General features: G+C 39.6%; 1 protein-coding gene across 2 annotated transcripts in view; it reads left to right on the top strand.

The window, feature by feature from the left end:
* The window catches only part of LOC121975553 (G-type lectin S-receptor-like serine/threonine-protein kinase RKS1), an 80,489-nt gene extending 61,327 nt beyond the window's left edge, over nucleotides 1-19,162 (top strand). Inside the window, exons 3-8 of one of the 2 annotated variants that reach the window (XM_042527269.1) lie at nucleotides 17,338-17,469; nucleotides 17,558-17,688; nucleotides 17,782-17,992; nucleotides 18,216-18,453; nucleotides 18,562-18,712; nucleotides 18,814-19,162. In XM_042527269.1, the coding sequence (XP_042383203.1) occupies nucleotides 17,338-17,469; nucleotides 17,558-17,688; nucleotides 17,782-17,992; nucleotides 18,216-18,453; nucleotides 18,562-18,712; nucleotides 18,814-19,155 (1,205 nt within the window). In that variant the 3' untranslated portion in view covers nucleotides 19,156-19,162. The remainder of the gene's footprint in view (nucleotides 1-17,337; nucleotides 17,470-17,557; nucleotides 17,689-17,781; nucleotides 17,993-18,215; nucleotides 18,454-18,561; nucleotides 18,713-18,813) is intronic. The other variant, XM_042527270.1, reaches the window with a different exon arrangement.
* Nucleotides 19,163-23,865: the final 4,703 nt, after the last annotated feature.

Raw genomic sequence — 23,865 nt, 5'->3', positions numbered from 1 at the left:
CTCCTCTCCAGCTGTACTAGCATCAAAATTGCAAACTTTGACTGCCCAATAAGCCCTATGTTCAATTTCCACTAGAAGATGACAAGCTTTTCCATACACCATCCTGTATGGAGACATCCCTATATGGTTCTTGAAAGTAGTCCTGTACGCCCACCATGCATCATTGAATCTCTCCCTCCAGTCTTTCCTATCAGGTATCACAGTCTTTCCAAGAATTGCCTTTACTTCTCTATTGGACACCTCAGCTTGCCCATTTGTTTGGAGGTGATAAGGAGTGGCAACTCTATGTGTAACCCCCTACTTGCTCAACAAAGCTTTCATGTGGCTGTTACAAAAATGAAACCCTTGATCACTAATGATTGCCCTGGGTACTCTAAACCTGCAAAAAATATGTGACCTTATAAATCTAACAACAACTGAAGAATCATCAGTCCTGGTGGGAATAGCCTCCACCCATTTGGAAACATAATCAACTGCCAATAAAATATAAGTAAATCCAAAAGAGACAGGAAATGAGCCCATAAAGTCAATACCCCAAACATAAAAAATCTCACAAAATAATATGAAATGTTGAGGCATTTTATTTTTAGGTCCTATGTTCCAGTTCATTGACACCTATCACATGATCTATAAAAAAACATAAGCATCACGAAAAAGGGTAGGCCAATATAAACCACACTCTAATACTTTTCTATCAGTCCTTTGTGATCCAAAATATTCTCCACACTCAAATGAATGACGACAAGTAAATACAGACTGAAATTCATAATCTAGTATGCATCTTCTAATGATCTAGTCACTACAAAATTTCCACAAGTAAGGATCATCCCACACATAAAATTTTGCATCACTTTTTAATTTCTTCTTTTGAGTTTTTGAAATTTGTGCAGGAAAAACATGAGCTACTAAAGAGTTTACCAGATTTGCATACCAACGTGACTCACCATGCAGCTGAAAAAGCTGCTCATCTTGAAAATCATCATCCATAGTTGTATGATCCACATCTCCTTCAATCCTGCTCAAGTGACCTGCAACTAAATTCTCTTTTCCGCTCCTATTACATATCTCCAAATCAAATTCTTGAAGAAGCAACATCTATCTAATCAATCTAGGCTTGGCATCTGGCTTCTTAAGGAGGAACTTCAAAGCTGCATGATCAAAAACTATATACACATGAGAACAAAGTAAATATAATCTGAATTTATCCATAGTAAAAACAATAGCAAGAAGCTCTTTTTATGTCGTGGTATAGTTTGCTTGAGCTGAATCCAAGGTCTTTGAAGCATAATAGATCACATGTGGTGCTCCATTACTCTTTGTGCAAGTATAGCTCCTAAAGCAAAATTTGAAGCATTACACATCAGCTCAAAAGGAAGGGTCCAATCTGGTGTCCTAATGATAGGTGCTGAAATCAAAGCTTCCTTCAATCTCTCGAATGCCTCCTTCCAACTCTTGTCAAAATGAAAATCCACATCTTTCTGAAGCAACTTAAACAATGGAAGAGCTATCTTACTAAAGTCTCTTATAAGTCTACTGTAGAAATTTGTATGTCCAAGAAAAGCTCGAACATCCCACACACATGCGGGTTAAGATAAAGAAGATATAACACTAACTTTAGCAGGATTTACCTCAATACCTCTCCAAGAGATTATGTGACCTAAAATAATACCATGCTCTACCATGAAATGACATTTTTCAAAATTCAGAACCAACTCAGTCTCAATGCATCTATGTAAAATCCTAGATAAATTTTCTAGACAAGCATCAAATGATGAACCATATACAGAAAAATCATCCATGAACACTTCCATGTAATGCTCTAATAAATCACCCAAATAACTTACCATGCATCGCTGAAAAGTCCCTGGAGCGTTGCAAAGTTCAAATGACATGCATCTATATGCAAATGCAATGAAAGGATAAGTGAAATTGGTCTTTTCCTGATCCTTCGAGTCGATGTAAATATGAAAATAGCCTGCATAGCTGTCCTAGAAACAATAATGTGACTTACCCGCTAGCCTCTCTAACATCTGATCAATAAAAGGCAAGGGATAATGGTCCTTCCTTCTTGCTTGGTTCAATTTCTTGTAGTCCACACAAGCTCTCCAAGAATTCTTAATTCTAGTGGGCACCAACTCATTGTCTTCATTTTCTACCACTGTCACTCTTGATTTTTTTGGAACCACATGGATGGGACTTATCCATTTACTATCAGAAATAGGGTATATAATGTCTGCCTATAGAAGTCTAGTCACCTCTTTCTTTACTACATCAAGGATCAGTGGATTAAGTCTCTTTTGTGACTGTCTCACTGGTTTCACATCCTCCTCTAAATAAATCCTATGCGTACAAATAGAAGGACTATCCCAGGAATGTCAAAAGGTGTTCATCCAATGCTCTTCTGTGCTGCCTCAGAATCTCTAATAATCTCCTCTCCTACTTTGGCTCCAAATCCTAGGCTATAATAGCAGGTAGTTGCTTATCTTCTTCCAAATAAGCATACTTCAAATGTTTAGGCAATGATTTCAACTCAAGCTGTGCTTGGTCAATAGATAATGTGCCTAGGGGTAATGCTTTTACTAAGCAATCCCCTTCACATAAATCATCCCCTCTTGGCGATCCTAGAGGTAGTGCTTCTACTAAGCAATCCCCTAAGTCTAATTCATCTCTCTCATCTGAAAATAAACCACAAGAAATTGTTGGGAGATCAGTGACCGGCTTGAAGGGGGGTTGGATAGACGGTGCCCCCAAATCGTTCGCTTCCTACGTTGTTAGCTTGCGCAGCGAAATAATACAAAATAAACAAGCTAAACAAAATACAAGACAAGAAATGCAAACCAAGCTACACGATCATTTACGTGGTTCGGAGATAAAGCTCCTACTCCACGGCGTGCCCGTAAGGTGGACGATCCCTATCCGTCGGTGGATTACTTCCCGGAAGATCTCCGGCTAGCTCAAACCTCCTTGTGGGTGGAGAAACCTCACCACAAACTCACCAAGACCTCTTGGACACAAGGGAAACTCTTGAGCACTTGTAGACTACTAATTAGACCTTAACCAAGTCTAATTTCGTCAGGGATAACCAAGCTTCCAAGCCTTGGTTATATAGGCCGCGGGTTGGAAAACCCCGCCTACCAGTCGACTGCTAAAACATGCAGTCGACTGTGTTGGATCGAGACCGCGCTAGAGGGGGGGGGGGTGAATAGCGCTCGTGGCTAAAATCGTTCGATTATCGGAATCATAAAACGTAAGAGTTAATGCAGCGGAAATTAAGTAAAGAGACACAGACACGAAGGAGTTACTTCGTTCGGAGCCTAAGGCGACTCCTACTCGAAGGCCCGCGATCCTTGATCACTTTCGGTGGGCAACAACTATAAATCCGTTTAATAGTTACAGATTGCAAGTACAATAACTAATAAAATATACCAACAACAATGTAGAATCGAAAAGACTGAGCTCCGGGTCATTGGGGTGTACTTGCAGCACTTCAGGATGGTCGTATTCGCAGCACGTTGCAGAAGATCGCTTTTAGAAGGTTGTTCTCTTTGAAGCTGCACCTCAACCCTCCTTTTATATGCGGTTCCGGGCGCCTGGATCCCTTCCAGGCGCCTGGAGTGTGACGTGGCCAACCAACCAGGATGCTCCACGTGGCGAAGTCGCGCAGGGGATAAACTTTGGTCCCGGGCGCCCGGACAGCCTTTTTCCAGCAGGTTCCTCACCTGCAAACAAAGGTTAGTCCGAGCAAAATACCCTGCAAGACAGTGTTAGAATATGATAAAACATAGTAAGGAATAAACGACAGTCTTCGGACTGTCCGAGTCTGACTTTGGATTTCCAGCCGGAAACCCTAGGTCGACCCGACGCCTACTGTTCCCTTTGCGGGGAACGCATCCTCACCTACTCCACTCAGGAGATTTACCTGTTGCCAGCCGATCCTCCAGATCGACTGGACTTTTGCTCAGCACCCGATGCTTCCGGACTTTCTGCTGGACATCCGCTTCCTCGGCTAGTCCAGTCTTTCACCTGGTTCGCGACACTAGGACTTTTCACCTAGGGTTACCACCCCCTAGGACTTTTGCCTGAAGCCCTCGACCTGCCAAGACTTTTCGCATAGGGTTACCACCCCCTATGACCTAGGGTTACCGCCCCCTAGGGTTTTCCCTTTGCCTAACCGCAGCTAGGACTTTCCTGAAATCCTCAAGTAGACTTGTTAGACTAAAAAACATCTTAACTTTGAATTCTTTGCCGTTATCAAAACACGAGTTTGATCGTCGGATGCTTCCCGCACCAACAGATTGCCATCTATGAAAATTCGACCGTTACATCCCAACAGCTCGATTCAACACTAACCGAGCGAACAGAGACATTCTGTTCGCTGTCAGTCGACTGCACCAGTCGACTGCACCAGTCGACTGCACCAGTATTGCTACAGTAGCGCTACAATACTGCTACAGTAAAACCCTAAAACTAGGATTTTACTCCGAGTACAATCTCTCATGCACTCGTACCCTCACCCTTATGACTCATTTGATGCTTCATTTGCAGCTTTGACCTCTTGCCTTCAAGCCTACTTCCTTTGGCTCTCGTCCCTCGGATGCATTCAAGCCCACAGCTTGTCCCCAATGCCATCCTTCGCATATGCCTCGAAGTCGCTTCCCTCGGCCCTTGTCCTCGCTGCCTTGTCCACGGTCCCTCGGATGCATACAAGCCCGCGGCTCATCCCCAATGTCATCCTTCACCGGACCCGAAGCCATCAACCTGAGTCACATGTGTATCCTGCAGTCCTGCACAACTCAAGTACACATATCAAATACAAGGGTGAACCTAACTTAAACCCTTTGCCCAAACACCAAAACACATGGTCCCACGGACCATTGGGATTGCTCCAACAATCTCCCCCTTTTTGGTGTTTGACAATACGTTTAAGTTAGGGAAAACATATAGCAAATAAACATGCTAATACAATGGACTTACGATGCCAAGGCTACACACTTGGACTTACTCCGCCGAGTGGACTTACGATGCCAAGGTTACACACTCGGACTTACTCCGCCGAATGGACTTACGATGCCAATGCTACACACTTGGACTTACGATGCCAATGCTACACACTTGGACTTACGTTGCCAAGGCTATACACTTGGCAACCGCCGAATGGACTTACGTTGCTAAGGTTACACACTCGGCAACCGCCGTAACAATGCATCATGCATTTGAACCTATCCCAAGGCTCCCCCTACACCTACGCTCCCCATGAGCTAGGATTTTTACAACGGACTTTTTAAGAACCTATTCCAAGGCTCCCCCTACACAAAGGTACTTTCAGGTTTTCCCAACTAAACCTTACTTCTCCCCCTTTGCCTAACATCCAAAAAGTTCTCCAACAATATCCTAATTATTGAAAACTTGTCATACAAATGACCCTAAACTCATATATGTATCCCCCATGGAACTCATACATCTATATGAGCTTGACCGGTCAAAATCCAGTGCTGAAAACACTTTCAGACTGGTATCAGTCGACTGCAAGAAGTACCAGTCGACTGCCCCCATGAAAACGAGCTTACAGAGACATTCTGTGCTCATGAACAGTGTTACCAGTCGACTGGTAACTGTACCAGTCGACTGGTACACTATTCATGAAAAAAATCAACCTTTTCTGGCCAACTTCAGAAATGCGCCAGAAATTCCACAGACCTCCAAAATATCTCAAATTTTGTGGAGAGGTCTATTAAATCAATGTCTACTTGGGAAAAATATATATAAAAATATATCTATCACCAATCCCAAGATTGACATAAAACACAAAACTAACTAAAAAGTTCAATTGAACCTTGACCTAAAGTCCTAGTTTTAGCTTCCTCTTGATGTATTTGCCCATACTAATCTACAATGCATCCCTAGCATTGATTTATATGGCATCTATACATCCAAAACCAATCATCATGCTATATGACCCCAATTTCATATTTCTTGCATGAAATACAATCCAATTGTGCCAAATCCCTAGGTTTGAGACTCAATTCCGTCTCCAAATCACTTGACACAGTCCATGACCCAACCTAAACTCCCAAGTAAAACCCACCTGAGATCCATTGGCCATGGGTCCCAAATTGACTCTTAGAGCTCCCCCTAGAGCTCTTAGCCTTAGCCACCTCCTTAGGTGACTCATCCACAATGGCTAGGCCATATCGGTCCACCCCCGGTGACACTTGGCCTACAAACGTAACTTTCTTAACCTTGGACACCTTGTCCTTGGTTAATTTCTTCTTACCATTAAATGGCTTTCCCTTGCCATTTATTGACTTCTCCTTGCTATAGTCATATGCAACCCTAGCATAAGACTTTCCCTTAGCCTTGGAGACCTATCCCTTGCCATGATCATTTGCCACCCTAGCATATGAACTCTCATTGGCCTTGGAGGGACTAGATCGGTATCCCAAGCCCGATCTATCATTGTTGGGTCTTTGGCTACCCAACATCATCCTTAATTCCTTAGATCCAACATTGAATCTCTTAAGGAATTGTTCTAACTTATCAAGCTTTCCCCTTAAAGCTTGATTCTCCTTCTCTAGGTTTCTAACCCTAGAGTTAATTTGTCCAAATTGGACATTCCTAGACCTACCCTTCCTAGGCATGTGTCTCCCCTTCTTGGGATTAATGCCTTGGGTCTCCCTAGGTCTATTGTTTCTAGATTTTTCATGCATAGATTTCCTAGGGTTTTGATCTACATTAACCCTATTCCTATCATGATATCTAAATCCAAAATTTTGCATGGGTAAATAATAACAATTATTCCTAGCATGCATAGAGGAATTTAAATTTGATTTCAAATTTACATTTGGTTTTACCTTACCCTTTACCTTTGGAGCTCCCCCTTGACATGAGCCTCCATTCTTCCTCCACTTCTTCTCCTCCTTCTTCAAATGTGCCAACTTTTTTATCTCTTTCTTCTTTGGGCATTTGGTGTGGTAATGACCCCGCTCACCACACGTGAAGCACACTATGTGCTTTTTCTCCTTCTTCTTCCTACCACTCAAATTAGATTCAAAATGAATTGAATTGAGTTTAGGAGCTACCTTCTTCTTACCCATAGGACATCTACTCTTGTAGTGCCCCTTCTCATTGCACCCGAAGCAAGTGATATGGTCCTTTGACTTCACTTCAGTGGAGGTGCTTGCTAGGTTGACCACTTCCAAGACCTCTTCTTCATCCTCTTCACTTGTCTTGGATTCTTCTTCAATTCTTGAGGATGTTGATGATGACTCATCTTCCTCATCCACACTTGTGGATGACCTTTCTTCATCCTTCTTCTCCTCGGATGTTGAGTGCTCGTCACCTTCCGGTTGCTCCTCCTCTACTCGAGCTTCTTCATCCGTTTCTTCAGATTTTTCTTCTTCTTGTGTAGGCAAAGGTTCTTCCTATTGAACCTTCTTTATCTTGCTCCACAAATCATGAGCATTCTCGTATTTTCCTACATAGCTCATCATGTCATTAGGCACAATATCAATCAAAATGGATATTACCTTATCATTTGCCTTTGATAGTGTGGTTTTCTCCTCCGTCCAATGTCATGATCGGAGCTTCTTCCCTTTCTTGTCTTTAGGGACTTCAAACGGCTCTTTGACCACCATCATGGTGTCCCAATCCGTGTTGAAGAAGACCTCCATCTTCATCATCCAATACGTGATGTCCCACAAGCCTCTACCTTCAAGCTTTGGTAGTTCAATTAAGCCGGTCATCTTTGCTTCCTCGGCGGTTAGTCCAATGGAGAGCGGCCTCGCTCTGATACCACTTGTTGGGGATCGGACGACCGACTTGAAGGGGGGTTGGATAGACGGTGCCCCCAAATCGTTCGCTTCCTACGTTGTTAGCTTGTGTAGCGGAATAATGCAAAATAAACAAGCTAAACAAAATACAAGACAAGAAATGCAAACCAAGCTACACGATCATTTACGTGGTTCGGAGATAAAGCTCCTACTCCACGGTGTGTCCGTAAGGTGGACGATCCCTATCCGTCGGTGGATTACTCCCTGGAAGATCTCCGGCTAGCTCAAACCTCCTTGTGGGTGGAGAAACCTCACCACCAACTCACCAAGACCTCTTGGACACAAGGGAAACTCTTGAGCACTTGTAGACTACTAATTAGACCTTAACCAAGTCTAATTTCGTCAGGGATAACCAAGCTTCCAAGCCTTGGTTATATAGGCCGCGGGTTGGAAAACCCCGCCTACCAGTCGACTGCTAAAACATGCAGTCGACTGCCCTCTATGGAAATTCGACCGTTACATCCCAACGGCTCGATTCCACACTAACCGAGCGAACAGAGACATTCTGTTCGCTGCCAATCGACTGCCCCAGTCGACTGCACCAGTCTACTGCTAAAACATGCAGTCGACTGCTACAGTACTGCTACAGTAGCGCTACAATACTGCTACAGTAAAACCCTAAAACTAGGATTTTACTCCGAATACAATCTCTCATGCACTCGTACCCTCACCCTTATGACTCATTTGACGCTTCATTTGCATCTTTGACCTCTTGCCTTCAAGCCTACTTCCTTTGGCTCTCGTCCCTCGGATGCATTCAAACCCACAGCTCGTCCCCAATGCCATCCTTCGCATATGCCTCGAAGTCGCTTCCCTCGGCCCTTGTTCTCGCTGCCTTGTCCACGGTCCCTCGGATGCTCCATCCTTCACCGGACCCGAAGCCATCAACCTGAGTCACATGTGTATCCTGCAGTTCTGCACAACTCAAGTACACATATCAAATACAAGGGTGAACCTAACTTAAACCCTTTGCCCAAACACCAAAACACATGGTCCCACGGACCATTGGGATTGCTCCAACAGAAATGTCCATGATATCTACTCCCATAACCATAGCATCCTCTAAACCTTCAGAATATTCCCCACACTCACCAATATCATAAAAATTTCGAAATGAGTCAACATCAGAAAAGAAATCCATGCTAGTGGGCTCCTCTAAGATATTCATACTAAGAATAGAATGATCCTCCTTAGGATGCCTCATAGCATCGAAATGTTGAACTGGACCATTGTGTTTCCTATCTTCATAGAAAGTGTGGCCGCATGGACATCAATTTTTGTCCTTACAGCCTTCAAGAATGGTCTTCCAAGAATAAGTGGAGATCTATTGGCCAGAAAATCTCCCTCCATATCTAGGATATAAAAATCTATAGGAAAAATGAGTTTTCTCACCTTTACTAATACATCTTCAATAACTCCAACTGGATGAACTTAACTGCAGTCATCTAACTGAATTACTACTCTCATAGGCTGAAACGGTCCAATTCCTAGATTCTAAAAAACTGATCATGTTATAACATTAATTGAAGCTCCCAAATCCAACATGACATCCTCAAAAATATTGCTTCCAATCTCACAAGGTACAGCGAAAACTCCAGGATCTTCACATTTCTGAGGAACTGGTTGAATAAGTGTTGATACATTCTTGCCTATGCTAATCAACTCATTCCCCTTCAACTTCTTCTTATATACACACAGATCCTTTAGAAATTTTGCATACTTTGAAATTTGTTTAATTATAGTCAACAAAGGAACATTGACTTCCACCTTGCTAAATAGACTCACAAGATCTTGAAATTCATTGGCCTTCTCCTCTTCCACCTTCTTCTTTGATTGAACCTTGCTAGGCTCGACAACTTGTGCTGGAATTGCTATTGGAACTTTACTACTGGAATTTTCCAAACCAATACCAACCTCCTCTTGATCTTGGTCTCAAGTCATGGGATCAATGTAAATTGGATTTGAGTTTGAATTTGGAGAACAATGACCTGTTGGAAAGCTTATAATAGGGTTGTTTGAGCTGGTTGGAGTTGGAACTTGAGTCGCTATAAATTTCCAGAAAAATCTGCTCCACTTGATTCCACGTCTAAAATTATCTTCCCATTTCTTAGAGTTAATGCACTTGTGAAGGAAATTGACTTGATCCTTGAGCCTGCATATGGTTAATGCTGGAATCCAATTGCTCAATCTGCCTCACAATGTTTTGTAAGGCTGAATCTATTCTTTGCTGATGTTGCTGCTGCTGTAACATGTTTTGCATGATCTCCTCTAATCTTGATTGTTGTCCATCTATTATAGAAGAGTTATTGAAACTTCCTTGAGTCAAACTTAGTCTCGAGTAAGTTGGCAAAATAGTATGTTGTTGCTGATTCTCTGAATGCTGGAAATTCTGAAAATTCTGCTAGAATGACTGTTGATGCTGATTTTGCTAGAAATTTTGTTGAGAATGCTAGAAATTCTGCTGGAATGGTTGTTGATACTGATTTTGCTAAAAATTTTGTTGAGAATGCTGGAAATTCTAGAAATTCTGCTGGAATGGTTGTTGATACTGATTTTGAGGAAATTTTATTTTGAAGGTGGTTATTGATAAAATGAATTATCATACTTCAAATTAAGATGATCCCTCCAACCTGAATTGTATGTAGATGAATATGGGTCATATTTTTGTTGGAATTGAGCTCTAGAACATGCTGCCAGGGATTCATCTTGATGAAGATTTTGACATAATTTTGAAGTGTGATCTTGACTTGAACAAATACTACAAACTACCCTTGATTGACATGGAAATTGGACATTCAGAAAAGTGGAAGTTTGGATAGCATTGTTCAATGCCAATTGCTTCACCAAAGAAGTTAACTCCAACAATGAGCTCCTTATTTCCTTTTGCTCATTAGAAACCATTTGAACCTCTCCAACTCCTCTTGTAGTAAGTGATCTACTCCTAAATTGTTATGAGTTTTTTGCCATATTCGAAATAAGCTCTCTAGCTTGTTCTAGAGTCTTGTTCACTAAAGCTCCTCCAACTGTTGCATTTATCATACTTCTATCCATAGGTAACAAACCTTCATAGAAGTATTGGACAAGTAACTCCTCACTGATTTTGTGTTGAGGACAAGTTGAACACAACTTTTTGAATCTCTCCCAATAGTCATAAAGTGTCTCTCCCACCACTTGTTGAATCCCACAGATGCTCTTCCTGATAGTATCAGTCCTTGATGCTGGAAAAAATTTCTCTAAGAAATCCTTCTCCATATCAATCCAACCAGTAGTATATCCAGGGGCAAATAATATAACCAATCCTTTCCTACTCCTGATAAAGAAAATCGAAAAGCTCTTAGCTTGATATCCTCTTCTGAAATATCTTGTGGCTTCATGGTAGAACAAACAACATGGAACTCATGTAAATGTCTATTAGGATGTGTCTATTAGGATCTTCTCTAGATGATCCTTGAAATTTGGATGCCTCATCAAGAGTTGCAAGCTCCTTCATAGTCCTATTGTGCTCTGTCATAGGAGTGTCTATATGTGAAGATCTACTCTCAGAAACTTCTGATGATCTTTCCTAAATTCTCAAAGTCCTAAAAGTTCTATCAATTTCTGAATCAAGTTCAAATAGTTTGTCTCTCAAAGTCCTAATCATAAAAAAAAATCCAAGTGAGAATATAAATAGATAGACAATAAAATCAAGAAAGATGCAAAATAAAGAAAATTAAACTATGCACAATCTCGAAACAAACACACTACTAGTTTTAGTTTTCCCGACAATGACACCATAATTTGGTGTTGAGTCATATGCATGTAATGTGACACTTCATATTATTATTCATTGAAAACCCTTATTAATTCAAGAGAAGAGATGTAATATAGGCCCCGAGTCATATTTTCCCAAGGAAAACTAATAAGTGTGTGTAAATTCTAGATTCAAAACTATTTTTGGATTTTCTAATGGAAGTGGTTGTGAATAAACCTGAATTATTGATCTATTGGAATTAAAGTTCCAAATTGAAAACAGGAAAAGAAATGTAATTCGTGGATTTCACTGAATTTTAAACTAAGACAAAATAGATTTATTCCAATTGTAAATTCAAAGCTACAGAGTATAGATTGAATGCAAATTTCAACACTCAAATTGTAGCTACTTATAGAACATAAATTGAACTCGAATTTCATCTACCCAAGTGCAGAAATAAAATAGTAAACTGAAACTACAATGAGGGAAGTGTGCAACTTGCAGTAAGAAATGCATAAAAAGCTAACCAATCAATCTATTGTAGTAAAAAGAAACTAAGCATTCGATTTAACAATTAAATTCTAAATCTAAATGAAGAAAACATTCCACAAACTCAGATCACTGATCTAATTACTTCTCCCTGTCATCACACAGATATGCCTTTGGGAAACGCCCTTCACGCAATCGACGAAGAAGATCTTAACTCCTAGCTAGTAATAGATGACACTCATAGCTCCTAGGAACCACCCTTCAAGCTTGCGAACAACTAAAACTCTTGACGCATGATGAACAGAGGGTTGAAATCTAGAATCGCTAGTTCTGATCGATTGATCTGATCGATTCAGAAGTTGTGGATGGATTCGGAGATGAAATGGAGTTGAAGATACTGATAAAATGCCACTGGCACCTCTGTTGGATGACAGAAGCTCAGATCGGGGAAACACCCTCTAATCTGTGCAGGCAGTGGAACAAAGAAATCAAGATCTTGGACAGGGAAAACGCCTCCTATCACACTATGATCCTTGGACGTCGGTTGCTGGTTGCTCAAATTTCACCATCGACGAAGGCTGGATCTCAGATTTGGAAGTGGAAAGGAGCTTGTGACCACGCCTGGAACAACGATGGCAAAGTGAAGAGTAGCGTAAGCCACTGTTCATCCATGATTTCTTTGGGTTTTATAGCATGGTTTGAACCAGGAATTGTAGTTGGTTTAGGTTTGGCTAAATGGAGAATTTATGGATTTAATGTAGGGGTTTGACTTGGGTTGAGTACAATGGATTTGCTCCTTTAGACGAGTTGCATCAATTTGATAGAACTTCTTTTGGAATTGGGTTGCTCCCTCTTGACTTGACTTGACTCAATCAAATCATGTATCAATTCAACATCCTGCAAGACCAAATTCTAATTATGAGGACTAAATCATGAATTAAGAGATACAAATCATCATAAAGCACATATCGGTCCTTTCTTTGTAAACATGATAAAATTATAATTTAAACCACACAAATGTATAGAGAACACCAAATAAAAACCCAAAAATAATATGTCTAATCATTTCTTATTATCGATCTACCGTTGAAATACTTTGTTCATTAGTCGCTGATAAGTGGCGCTGACGTTCTTTAGCCCGAATGGCATGACATTGTAGCAGTATGTCCCATCGGCTGTGATGAAGCTGACCTTCGCTTGATCTCCCAAGGTGAGCGGCACTTGGTGGTAACCTTGATATACATCGAGCATGTAAATCAGCTCGTAACCCACCGTAGAGTCCACCATCTAATCTATCCAGGGCAATGGGTAGAAGTCTTTGTGGCAAGCCTTGTTTAGATCACGGGAGTCGATGTAGAGTCGTCACTTGTTGCCCGGCTTGCAAACCAGCACAACATTGGCCAACTTGCTAGGGAACTGTACCTCGTAGATGTGGCTTGCTTCTAGTAACTTTGTTATCTCCGGTCGAATGATCAGATTCTGTTCTGAGCTGAAGTCCCTCTTCCGCTGCTTCATTGGTCGAGTGTTCGACCAGACATCAAGCTCATTCTCAGCCACGCTCGGTGAGATGCTTGGGAGCTCATGTGTCGAACAAGCGAACCCATCATGGTTTCGCCCAAGGTAGGCGACCAACTCTGTCTTCTTTTCCTCAGCTAGGTCGGTAGCAACAAATGTAGTGGCTTCCAATCATCTAGGGTGGATCCAAACCTCCTCCTTTTCTTCATAACTAGCGTGGGAGGCTCTTCCATGATCGCATTCACTTCCATGCGCGACCCTCACTTCGGACTTGACCATCTTGACATAGCACCCCGAGTGGCCAACTGGTCGCCTTTTAGTTCACCCACTTCATTGTCCACTGGAAACTTGATCTTCTAGCATAAAGTGGATATCACCGCTTAGAACTCCTTCAGGGTTGGTCAGCTCAATATGACATTGTAGGCGGATGACACATCCACCACAATGAAATTTGTAGTTCTTGTTCTATTGAGCAGCTCCTCTCCGAGCAATATGGCCAGCCACCCCTGGCTGATCGGCAATACTTCATTGTCTGTGAACCTATAGAGCGGGGTCGTCATTAGCTACAACTCGCTTCAATCCATTTGCAGTTGGTTGAATGCCTTCTTGAATATAATATTCATCGAACTACCTATATCAATAAAAGTCTGATGAATAGTTTAATTAGCTATCACTACCTGGATGACCAAGGGGTCATCGTATGAAATCTCTACTTCCTCCAAATCTTGGGGCCGAAACTGATTTCGGGTCCCTTTGCCTTCTCCTTGCTGCATCCGACGACATGTAATTTTAGTCGTTGGGTGTGCGACTGCCTCGCTCGGTTGGAATCACCATCGATCAGCCTACCAGCGATCATTCTAATCTCTCCCTGAGCGGCGTTGCTTCTGTTCTCCTCTTCTCGCGTCAAGGGTTTTCTCCGTTTAGCAGAAGCTTGGGCGGGACTTGTGTTGTTCCTCCGTTGAGGCTGATGCTATTGTAACTCAGTCGCCTCTCTCTCGTCATCTTGTCTCCCTGCTGACCGGTGCCTCTGATGCCGATCGGGTGATGGTGACTGACGGTAATATCGTTGAGGTGCCGACCGGCTTTCAATTAGTGTCAAATCATAGCAATCACATGTGTTATGCGTTGCCGACTGATGGAATGAGAAAAACAATAGCATCCATAACTTTCCCTTCGCAGCCTTTGGGCGATTAGCTACCACATGCTGCATGACATCTGTTCTTAGGTCTTGGTGTTGCTGGGCTACTCCCGATCGGGGTCCCTTGGGTGACTGATGGCTAGTCGGTGGTCACCGCTCAGGCGTTGATGTGGGCTCGGTAGGCGCCTCATTCCTTCTCACCTCTTGGGTTTCTTTCACGTTTATGTATTTCGTGGCCCTCCTGAGCAGGTGGTTGAAGTCCTTCGGCGGGCTCCGAATGAGGGAGTGAAAGAAATCCCCTTTGGTGAGTACTTGGGCAAAGACATTAATCAATATCTCCGAGGAGACCGATGGGATATTCATGACCACCTGGTTGAACCGCTTGATGTAGGCCCTTAGCACCTCCTTAGGCCCTTTCCTCAATGCGAACAGATTGACGCTTGTTTTTTTGGTGGCAGTGGCTGCTAGTGAAGTGGTGCAAGAATGCCGCTCGGAAGTCTTTGAAGCTGCGAATTAACCTGATAGGCAACTGTTTGAACCAACGTTGCGCTGATCCAGAAAGGGTGGTGAGGAAGATCTTGCACTTCACTTTGTCGGTGTACTAGTGGAGTGTGACCGCATTATTGAACTTGGTTAGGTGGTCGTCCGGATTGGTTATCCCATTATATTCCCCGATCGTCAATGGTGCGTAATGTCGGGGTAGGAGGTCGTCTAGGATTTCCCAAGAGAACTGGCGGTTGATCCAATCGGGCAAATAATCAAATATTGGTGCTTTTCCTTTTTTAGCATCTCGAACGGGAGCGTCGTTTGAAGAGGATCCTGTCTCTTTGTCCACTCGGCCTTGCTCCTCTGATGGAGTCTGGAACAAAGCTTGATGAAAGGGATAGGCGCATTGGGTGTGTCCCTGTACTTGTCGATCGACTTCTAATTTTGTGCCCGAACGGATGTAGGTTCAGCTCGAGCTCTGTATCTATCCTGCTGCCCTGCCAATGATGCCACGGGCTCATGTATCTGGCGTTCGGCCAACTCCTATTGCTGTTGTTGTCCACTATTTTTGCTGCTCGGACTTCTATCAGCATATCCAGCTCCTCTTTTGTTAAAGTCAAGATGGTGAGTCGTCCGACGTCCTCTATCTTTGCACTTCGGTTACAGGCTACGTTCCCACAAATGGCGTCAATGTAATCATGTTCAAAAATTGTGAAGAAGGCTGGCCGGGGATGTGACTTCTGGGTTGACTGCACGTAAACCTTGCTCCACTTTGCAACACAAGAATCGTTAGTGCAGGCTGAGGAAAGGGTCCCTGTCATTTGCCCTTCGACGCTCAAGTCAGTTATCGAAAAAATGAAAATGGCTGGAGCAACAGTGAATAGTGGATAATGCGTACCTCCGCCAGTGTTTGAATTAGGGGTGTAATCGAGCCGAGCCGAGCTGAGCCGAACTCTTGGATGTTTGAGTTTGGCTCATTTATAATCGAGCCGAGCTCGAGCTTTATTTAACGAATATATTCATGGCTCACGAGCTTATTCAAACTTTTATCGAGCCTAAACGAGCTTAATAAATATAAATTATAAATTTAAATATTCGTTAAAAACTAAATTATATATTTTTTAAAAAATTATAATATTCTTGTTAAAATTTATAATTTTATTTTAATAAATAAATTTAATATATTTGTCTATGTTTTTCATAAGTAGAGTGTAAAATCTATAAATTCAATATCAAAACTACTATTTTTTTATTTAAAAGTTGATTCATGAGCTTAACAAACATGTTCACGAGCTAACGAGCCGAATATTGTGAAGCTTGAGCTTAGTTTGTTTATCTTAACGAGCCTCATTAAACGAGCTCAAACGAGTTTTTATCGAATCGAGTTTCGAATAACTCACGAGCGGCTTGGCTCATTTACACCCCTTTTTTGAACCCTCCCCTTTATATAGAACTCTTGTAGCTCACGTGCTCGCTTCCCAAGGCTGGCACACTTTCCTAAGTTTCCTATGAAAAGACTTGTCCTGAAGGTGTCTCTGACATCATACTTTAACAGAGTATGCAAATCTTTGATGAGATAGTGGAAGATTCCACTATACTATCTGCATGTTGACTATGCTTGGTGTCAGCGGCCCCATCTCCCAAAAGGATATTAGGAGATACAACAATGATTCTGCTACTTACTTGGCCGAGCGGGGTAGCCGCTCGGCTGAAGACTCGTCCGCTCGGTCAGCTCCGGCTGCTCTTCTTTGCGTAATTGGGTACAGTAGATTATATCCTCCTGACCGGACAAGCGCTCCGGCCTGCTTAATGTTCTGTTGATCCATGTTGAGCATCTGACGATCCTGTCGTATGGTCCCAACTGTTTGCCGATCGGGCATTGCCTGTCCGGTCGACAATTGTAGCCGACTTCCATTCGGCCACTATGGGTGAGTTCGTTGACTATCTGACATTGACTATTTGACTTTGACCTTTACGTTAGCAGCTGACCCCACTTTTGACTCGAATTGGGCGGGCTCCTCTTTACCACCATATCAGAAGACAAATCAAATAATAAACTTGCTTTATTATCTGCCATTAACTTGTACCATGTTACAATTTCTCTTTGAGACATCTAATGAAATTTGTATCTATTTTCCATGTTTGCTTAGGAAAAAACAACACTGGGAGAAGAATTCTATTTATTGTCATCCCTATTGCTGCAACACTGTTATTCCTTTGTGCCTTTTTTATTTACCGTCAAAGAATAAAAGCAACAACACAAAGACAGAAACGACATGCAGGTATGGCTACTGAACTATTATTATATGGTGTTTGAACATATATATATACCTGCTTATTCTTTACTATGGAAAATATTTTTTTTAACAGATCATACAGATCAACATGAAATAAGAGGTACAGAATCACTATTGTTTGATTTGGAGGCTATTAGGATAGCTACAGACAACTTCTCTGATAGAAATAAGTTGGGAGAAGGAGGATTTGGGTCTGTTTATAAGGTCAATCCTAAGATTTAAGGAATGCATTATATAACTGTGAATGATTCTTCCACTTGATAAATGAGTAATAATTCTGGTGACACTTGACAACAGGGAACACTGGAGAACGGAGAGCATGTAGCAGTAAAAAGACTTTCAAGAAGCTCTGGACAAGGACTAGATGAGTTGAAAAATGAAGTGTTTTTGGTTGCCAAACTTCGACACAGAAACCTTGTGCGGCTGTTGGGCTGTTGCTTAGATTCTGAGGAGAAACTACTTGTTTACAATTACCTTGCTAATACAAGTCTTGACAAATTTTTGTTTGGTATAGTTTCAGTCTTTGATTTTGCATGGCAATATCCTCAATTGATGGTTATCTAAGAGTTTGCTAATCTAATGCCCTATTGTTCAATTCCATTATCTAATATATGTTCTGAGATTGATTGTGTTATATACAATGGGTTAAGATTACATGAATAGTTGGTCCTTCATTGCACACACCATGATTGTTGAAATTAGTAACCAAATATTACATATGAATGGTGCAGATAATTCAAAGAGAGAACAGTTGGATTGGGCAAGAAGATTTAAGATCATTGAGGGCATCAGTCGAGGACTTCTTTATCTTCATGAAGATTCGCCAGTGAAGATCATTCATCGGGATTTAAAAGCCAGTAACATATTGTTAGATGCAAATATGGATCCCAAAATTTCAGATTTCGGTCTTGCGAAACTTTTTGGTGCAGATGAAACCCATGGAAACACTAAAAGAATTGCTGGAACATTGTACGCAAACACTCTATTTATCATTGTTGACCAAATTTAGCACTTCAAATAAACAGAAAGTTTCTTAGAATAGTGAAAGTCTCAATGTGTTTTTCTTGTTAATGACAGTGGATATATGTCACCGGAATATGCCACTCATGGGCTATTCTCAGTTAAATCAGATGTGTATAGCTATGGTGTGTTGGTCTTAGAGATCCTAATTGGTCGGAAGAATATTGGTTACCGAGGATCTGAACATCCAATTGAACTTGTTACTCATGTAAGTATTAATCCTCCCTTTGATTGAGTGATATGAATTTGATACACAATTTATATATTAAAATGAAGTTCTTAACTACACATGCTATCATCTCATTTTAGGTGGTCTGGCGACATTGGACCCAAGGAAGTGCCTTGCAAGTGGTTGATCAAGATCTAGTTGAACAATGTCAAGCTCAACAAATATTAAGGTGCATACATATAGGGTTACTATGCGTGCAAGATGATCCAATTCAAAGACCCACCATGGCCAATGTTGTGCTTATGCTCAACAATCACTTTGTCGGCCTTCCCACACCTTTAGCACCAGCATTTCTCGGTAGCTGTAATACCACCATTGAATCAAATGGCGTTCCAAGGAGAGAGAATTCCAACGGAAGCAAGGGAATTCTAATGAAAAATTCTGAAAATAATGTCTCAATCTCTGAGTTGGAGCCTAGATAGTAGGAAAGTTCACTTCATTTATATATATATATATATATATATATATATATATATATATATATATATATATATATATATATATATATATATATATATATATATATATAATAACTGAGTCTTGATTGATTTGCCAAGATTATGTTTCAAGTTTATGCTTATTTATGTAAAGTTTAACTGAATGTTTAGCTTTAGGTTTATTCTAATATGTATTTGATCTAGTTTATATAGTGATTCGTGGTTAAAAGGCCAGACGAAACTATTTTGCTTGCTTAACCTAATTGAAGATCAAATGTCAGCATTCAATGCCTAGATTGCATCAGAATCCAGCACAAGGACACATTAGGTAGCTAAGGTGTCGACCAAAGATATTCTTTGAGGACACATGATCTCCACCGCAAAGGCAGGTAAGGTTATCTCTGAAGGAGGAGAAGCCACTTTGAAAGGCTATCAGTGAAGTGATCAGCTGCCTTTGAATGAGTAATGCACTTGATTAGTCATGATAAAGAATACTAGTTTTACAGCTTTGACAAGAAATTATCTAATCTATTCTTTGTTTAAAGTTCTAATAACTAGATTGTATATATTGAATTACTCAAACCAAATAATTGAAAATGCCAAGCTAGAAAGATCCTATCATTTTTATGGTTTAATTATGATTAATTAAGATTTCTTTTAGATACATACCAGATGAAGACTGACGAAGAACAACCCAAGCTGTTGTTGCTATAATTTCTAGCAACTGGTAAAGAAAGAGCTGCATCTTGGCCATGGAAATTTAATGATTTGCATTGCTTGCACCTGCAATCTACTACTGCATTTGTTTGACAAAGTTCCTCTAGTTCTATAAATATATTTCAATTTTTAACACCTTTAAGTTTGTTGATAAACCAGGAAGTCTCTAATCCACAGACTTGTCTACATCACTGTGGAAATAGAATTTCTTAAGTCAATAGTATATTTTTCGCATAACGTTGGCTCAAAATAATTATTATCAGATTTAAAAATTGAAATGAAAAGTTCTTGTCAATCCTTTTCAATAATTATGACCATGCGTTCACCTTGTTTAGAGATAGCATAGCAAGATTTAAAACGGTTCAGCACTAACCATTCAAAACTCGAATATACAGTTGTCGGATTGACCATCTAAAAATAGAACAGAAAAGGCAAATAAAACTAAATCAAATCAAATAAAAGAACTATGAAAAAATTGGTTTCTTTTCCATTTTAGATCGATTTAGGTGTAAAATGCATATATGTCAAAATGGTAAACCAATTAATATATCATTTGATGAGTCTTTTGTATGAAAAATTAAAATACATTTTATTTTCATATTAAGTTTGGTTTTGAAAGCCTAAGATTTTTGGTTCAGATCAACTTGGGTTTGAAATTTTTTACAATGCCAATTCAATTTGGTATAAACTTGTTTAGTAAATAGATAAATGAATCATGTCGACTCAAGTACTATGAATTAAAGTTAATTAAGCGTGTGATACCTAGCGGAAAAAAATTGTTTTTTCAATCGAGCAAAGTATAACCAAATTTGGATTTGCAATACAATTTAACATTAGTTTCACAGAAGCGAGGAATTGATGCTTTGCGGCAATACGTGTTCTTGTAAACCTTTAAAGAGATACAGAAGAAGAGCTGCAAGAAAATTTAATAATTTGATCTAAAACAGAGTTTTAAGAGGAGATAAAAGAAGAAGAGGAAGAAAATAAGGTACTTTTGCAGAGGTAGGTGAAGTGCTGGCTGATGATAAGACTCTCTCTTTTCTATTTATTTATTTTTTTAAAAAGTCTGTTTTTCTTCATAAAAATATTTTAATTAAATCAATTATTCTTGGCGTTACATGAATTGGGTCGTCGACTCCATATTCGTTCTATAATTACGACAATTTACCAAAGGACACATATAGAGATCTAAATTTATCAAAAGACGTACACTACTTTGATATTTATCAAAGAATACACTTTTTAAATGCATTTCCTATTTTACCCTCCTGATAATTTGATTTTTTCTACCGTTTTTCTTTTCCACTATATTTCTCTCTCTTCTTTTTTTTTTATATCTACACAAAACATATGAATAACAATAGTCTATTTTTTAATAACATTTTAATATATTTGAAAAAACAAAAATAAACAATGAATAACATATTTGAACTCCTTGCAATTTCAGAAATCCACTGGAACTAAAATAAGTGTAATCGGAGCTCTCTAGGTTAATCAATGAGTTTCGATCAAAACCCAAAAACGGACCTAGAGAGCTCCGATTGCACCCATTTTAGTTTCTATGAATTTCTGAAATTGCAAAGAGTTCACACATTGTGTCCATTATTTATTTTGACTTTTCATAGATGTTAACATGCAAAATGAAAGAATCGTCAAAAACACCAACGTTAGGCCTGATATGGAATCATATCAAGCCTAACGTGGGCCTGATATGATTCCATATCAGGCCCAACGTGAGCCTGATATGAAATCATATTAAGCCTAACTTGGAAAGCCAAGTTATGGTACATTGGTACAAAGCATACTTTGAACTGTATATTGGATCAGTCATTGTGGAAGCCGAAAAAGGAAATTTCCAACCGAAGTTACAAAAATGTATTGATTTTTTCAGTATTGCAATACATTTATCACAAGATAATAAACTTTTCAAGGAATTCCATTATTTAAAGGCTGATTTACCTAATAGAAGAACTACATATTGAACCATGAAAATGCTTTATAGAATGACTATCTAGTGTTTCAAATGATTAAAATGAAACACAGATTTAATGATTTACCATATATATATCAAATTTTTAGAAAAAGTTCAACAAGCATGACAAAAGCAAAGATCTTTACCGTTCAAATATCATATAATACCATAGAAAATAAACAGAACATGGAAATCCATGTTTTCCAATAAAAAAAAGATAATTCTGAGGGGGGGGTTGCACATCTAATGGCAGGTATAGAATAATTCGGAGTGGATAAAGTCATAATTAACATCATTCCTATATATCATCAAGACAAACTTGCAACATTTCCACCATCTACTTATGATACAGTACAAAATCCATTTCCAAACTAACAATTAAGTGTGAATTGCTGCCAATATGTTACATGATAACTAACAATTTTATATTATCCAGGATGCAGCAATAGAGCAAATTGCTGCAAGTTTCTTTCATACAGCTTCACTCTTTAAGTGTGAATATCAACATATGACTTTAACTCAATAATTATATACTGCAATATTGCATCAGCACCAATAGATGCCTGAGTCTCTGACTAACTAGATATTAGAATAGAACCCCCAATAGCTGATTACATTAGAGCGACCATTTTCAAGAATGAGATTAAGATCCACGTGGGTCTGATATGAAATCATATCAGGCCCAACTTTCATCAACGCTGGAGAAGTTTTATAGGTCCACCCAGAATTGGTTGATCATCATAGGTATTTATTTTGTTAATGGTTCTATTGACTGCTACATTGACCTAATTTTTAGGACTAGTGCAAATTATAAACAATTTAGCAAAAAATGATGATATTGCAGTCAGAAGGTCTAGTTTCTTAATATGATATTTTCTAAATCTTGTGGATCACTTGAATGTTACCTTCTTATAGGCATTGTGCTATGGAGTTTGAAATCAAGTATTCTTGGTCATTCTCTCACTTGTGGTCTACCTCTATGTCCCTGTGTGCATGCCAATGACTTTTATTTTAGGTTTAGGGAGAAATAAGCTTTTGAAAGCGGTCTGTTTTCATGTTCTGATGATAACTTTCATATTTACATGGCTAACTTCATTGTTCTTCCATACATATAACTTCTCCTGTGTTGATGAAAGTTGGGCCTGATATGATTCCATATTAGTTCCAATGTGGGATTTTTTGATGATTATTTGATTTTATATATTAATATCTATTAAAAGTTGAAATAAATAATTGACATCATATTTGAACTCCTTGCAACATCAGAAATCCATAAGAACTAAAATGGGTGCAATCGGAGCTCCCTAGGTCCATCAGTGGGTTTCGGTCAAAACCCACTAATGGACCTAGGGAGCTCCGATTGCACACATTTCAATTCCTATGGATTTCTGATGTTGCAAGGAGTTCAAATATGATGTCCATTATTTATTTTAGCTTTTTATAGATGTTAATATATAAAATCAAAGAATCGACAAAAAAATCCATGTTGGGCCTGATATCGACTTATATCGGGTCCAACGTGGGCCTGATATGGAATGATATCAGGCCCAACGTGGGTGTTTTGATGATTCTTTTATTTTATATGTTAATATCTATGAAAACCCAAAATAAATAATGGACATCATATTTGAACTCCTTGTAATTTCAGAAATCCATAAAAATTGAAATGAGTGCAATCGGAGCTCTCTAGGTCCATCAGTGGGTTTTGACCGAAACACACTGATCGACCTAGAGAGCTCCGATTACACTCATTTTAGTTCCAGTGGATTTCTGAAATTGCAAGGAATTCAAATATGGTATTCATTATTTATTTTTACTTTTTCAAATATATTAAAATATTATTAAAAAATAGACTAATGTTATTCATATATTCTGCGTGCTGATATAAAAAAGAGAAGAGAGAGGAGAGAGAAAAATATAGTGGAAAAAAGGAAAACGATAGAAAAAGTCAAATTGTCAGAAGGGTAAAATAGGAAATACATTTAAAAAAGTACGTTCTTTGGTAA

The sequence above is a fragment of the Zingiber officinale genome, chromosome 4B (assembly GCF_018446385.1).
Source record: "Zingiber officinale cultivar Zhangliang chromosome 4B, Zo_v1.1, whole genome shotgun sequence".
NCBI lineage: Eukaryota > Viridiplantae > Streptophyta > Magnoliopsida > Zingiberales > Zingiberaceae > Zingiber > Zingiber officinale.
This window is presented reverse-complemented; position numbering and strand designations above follow the sequence as displayed.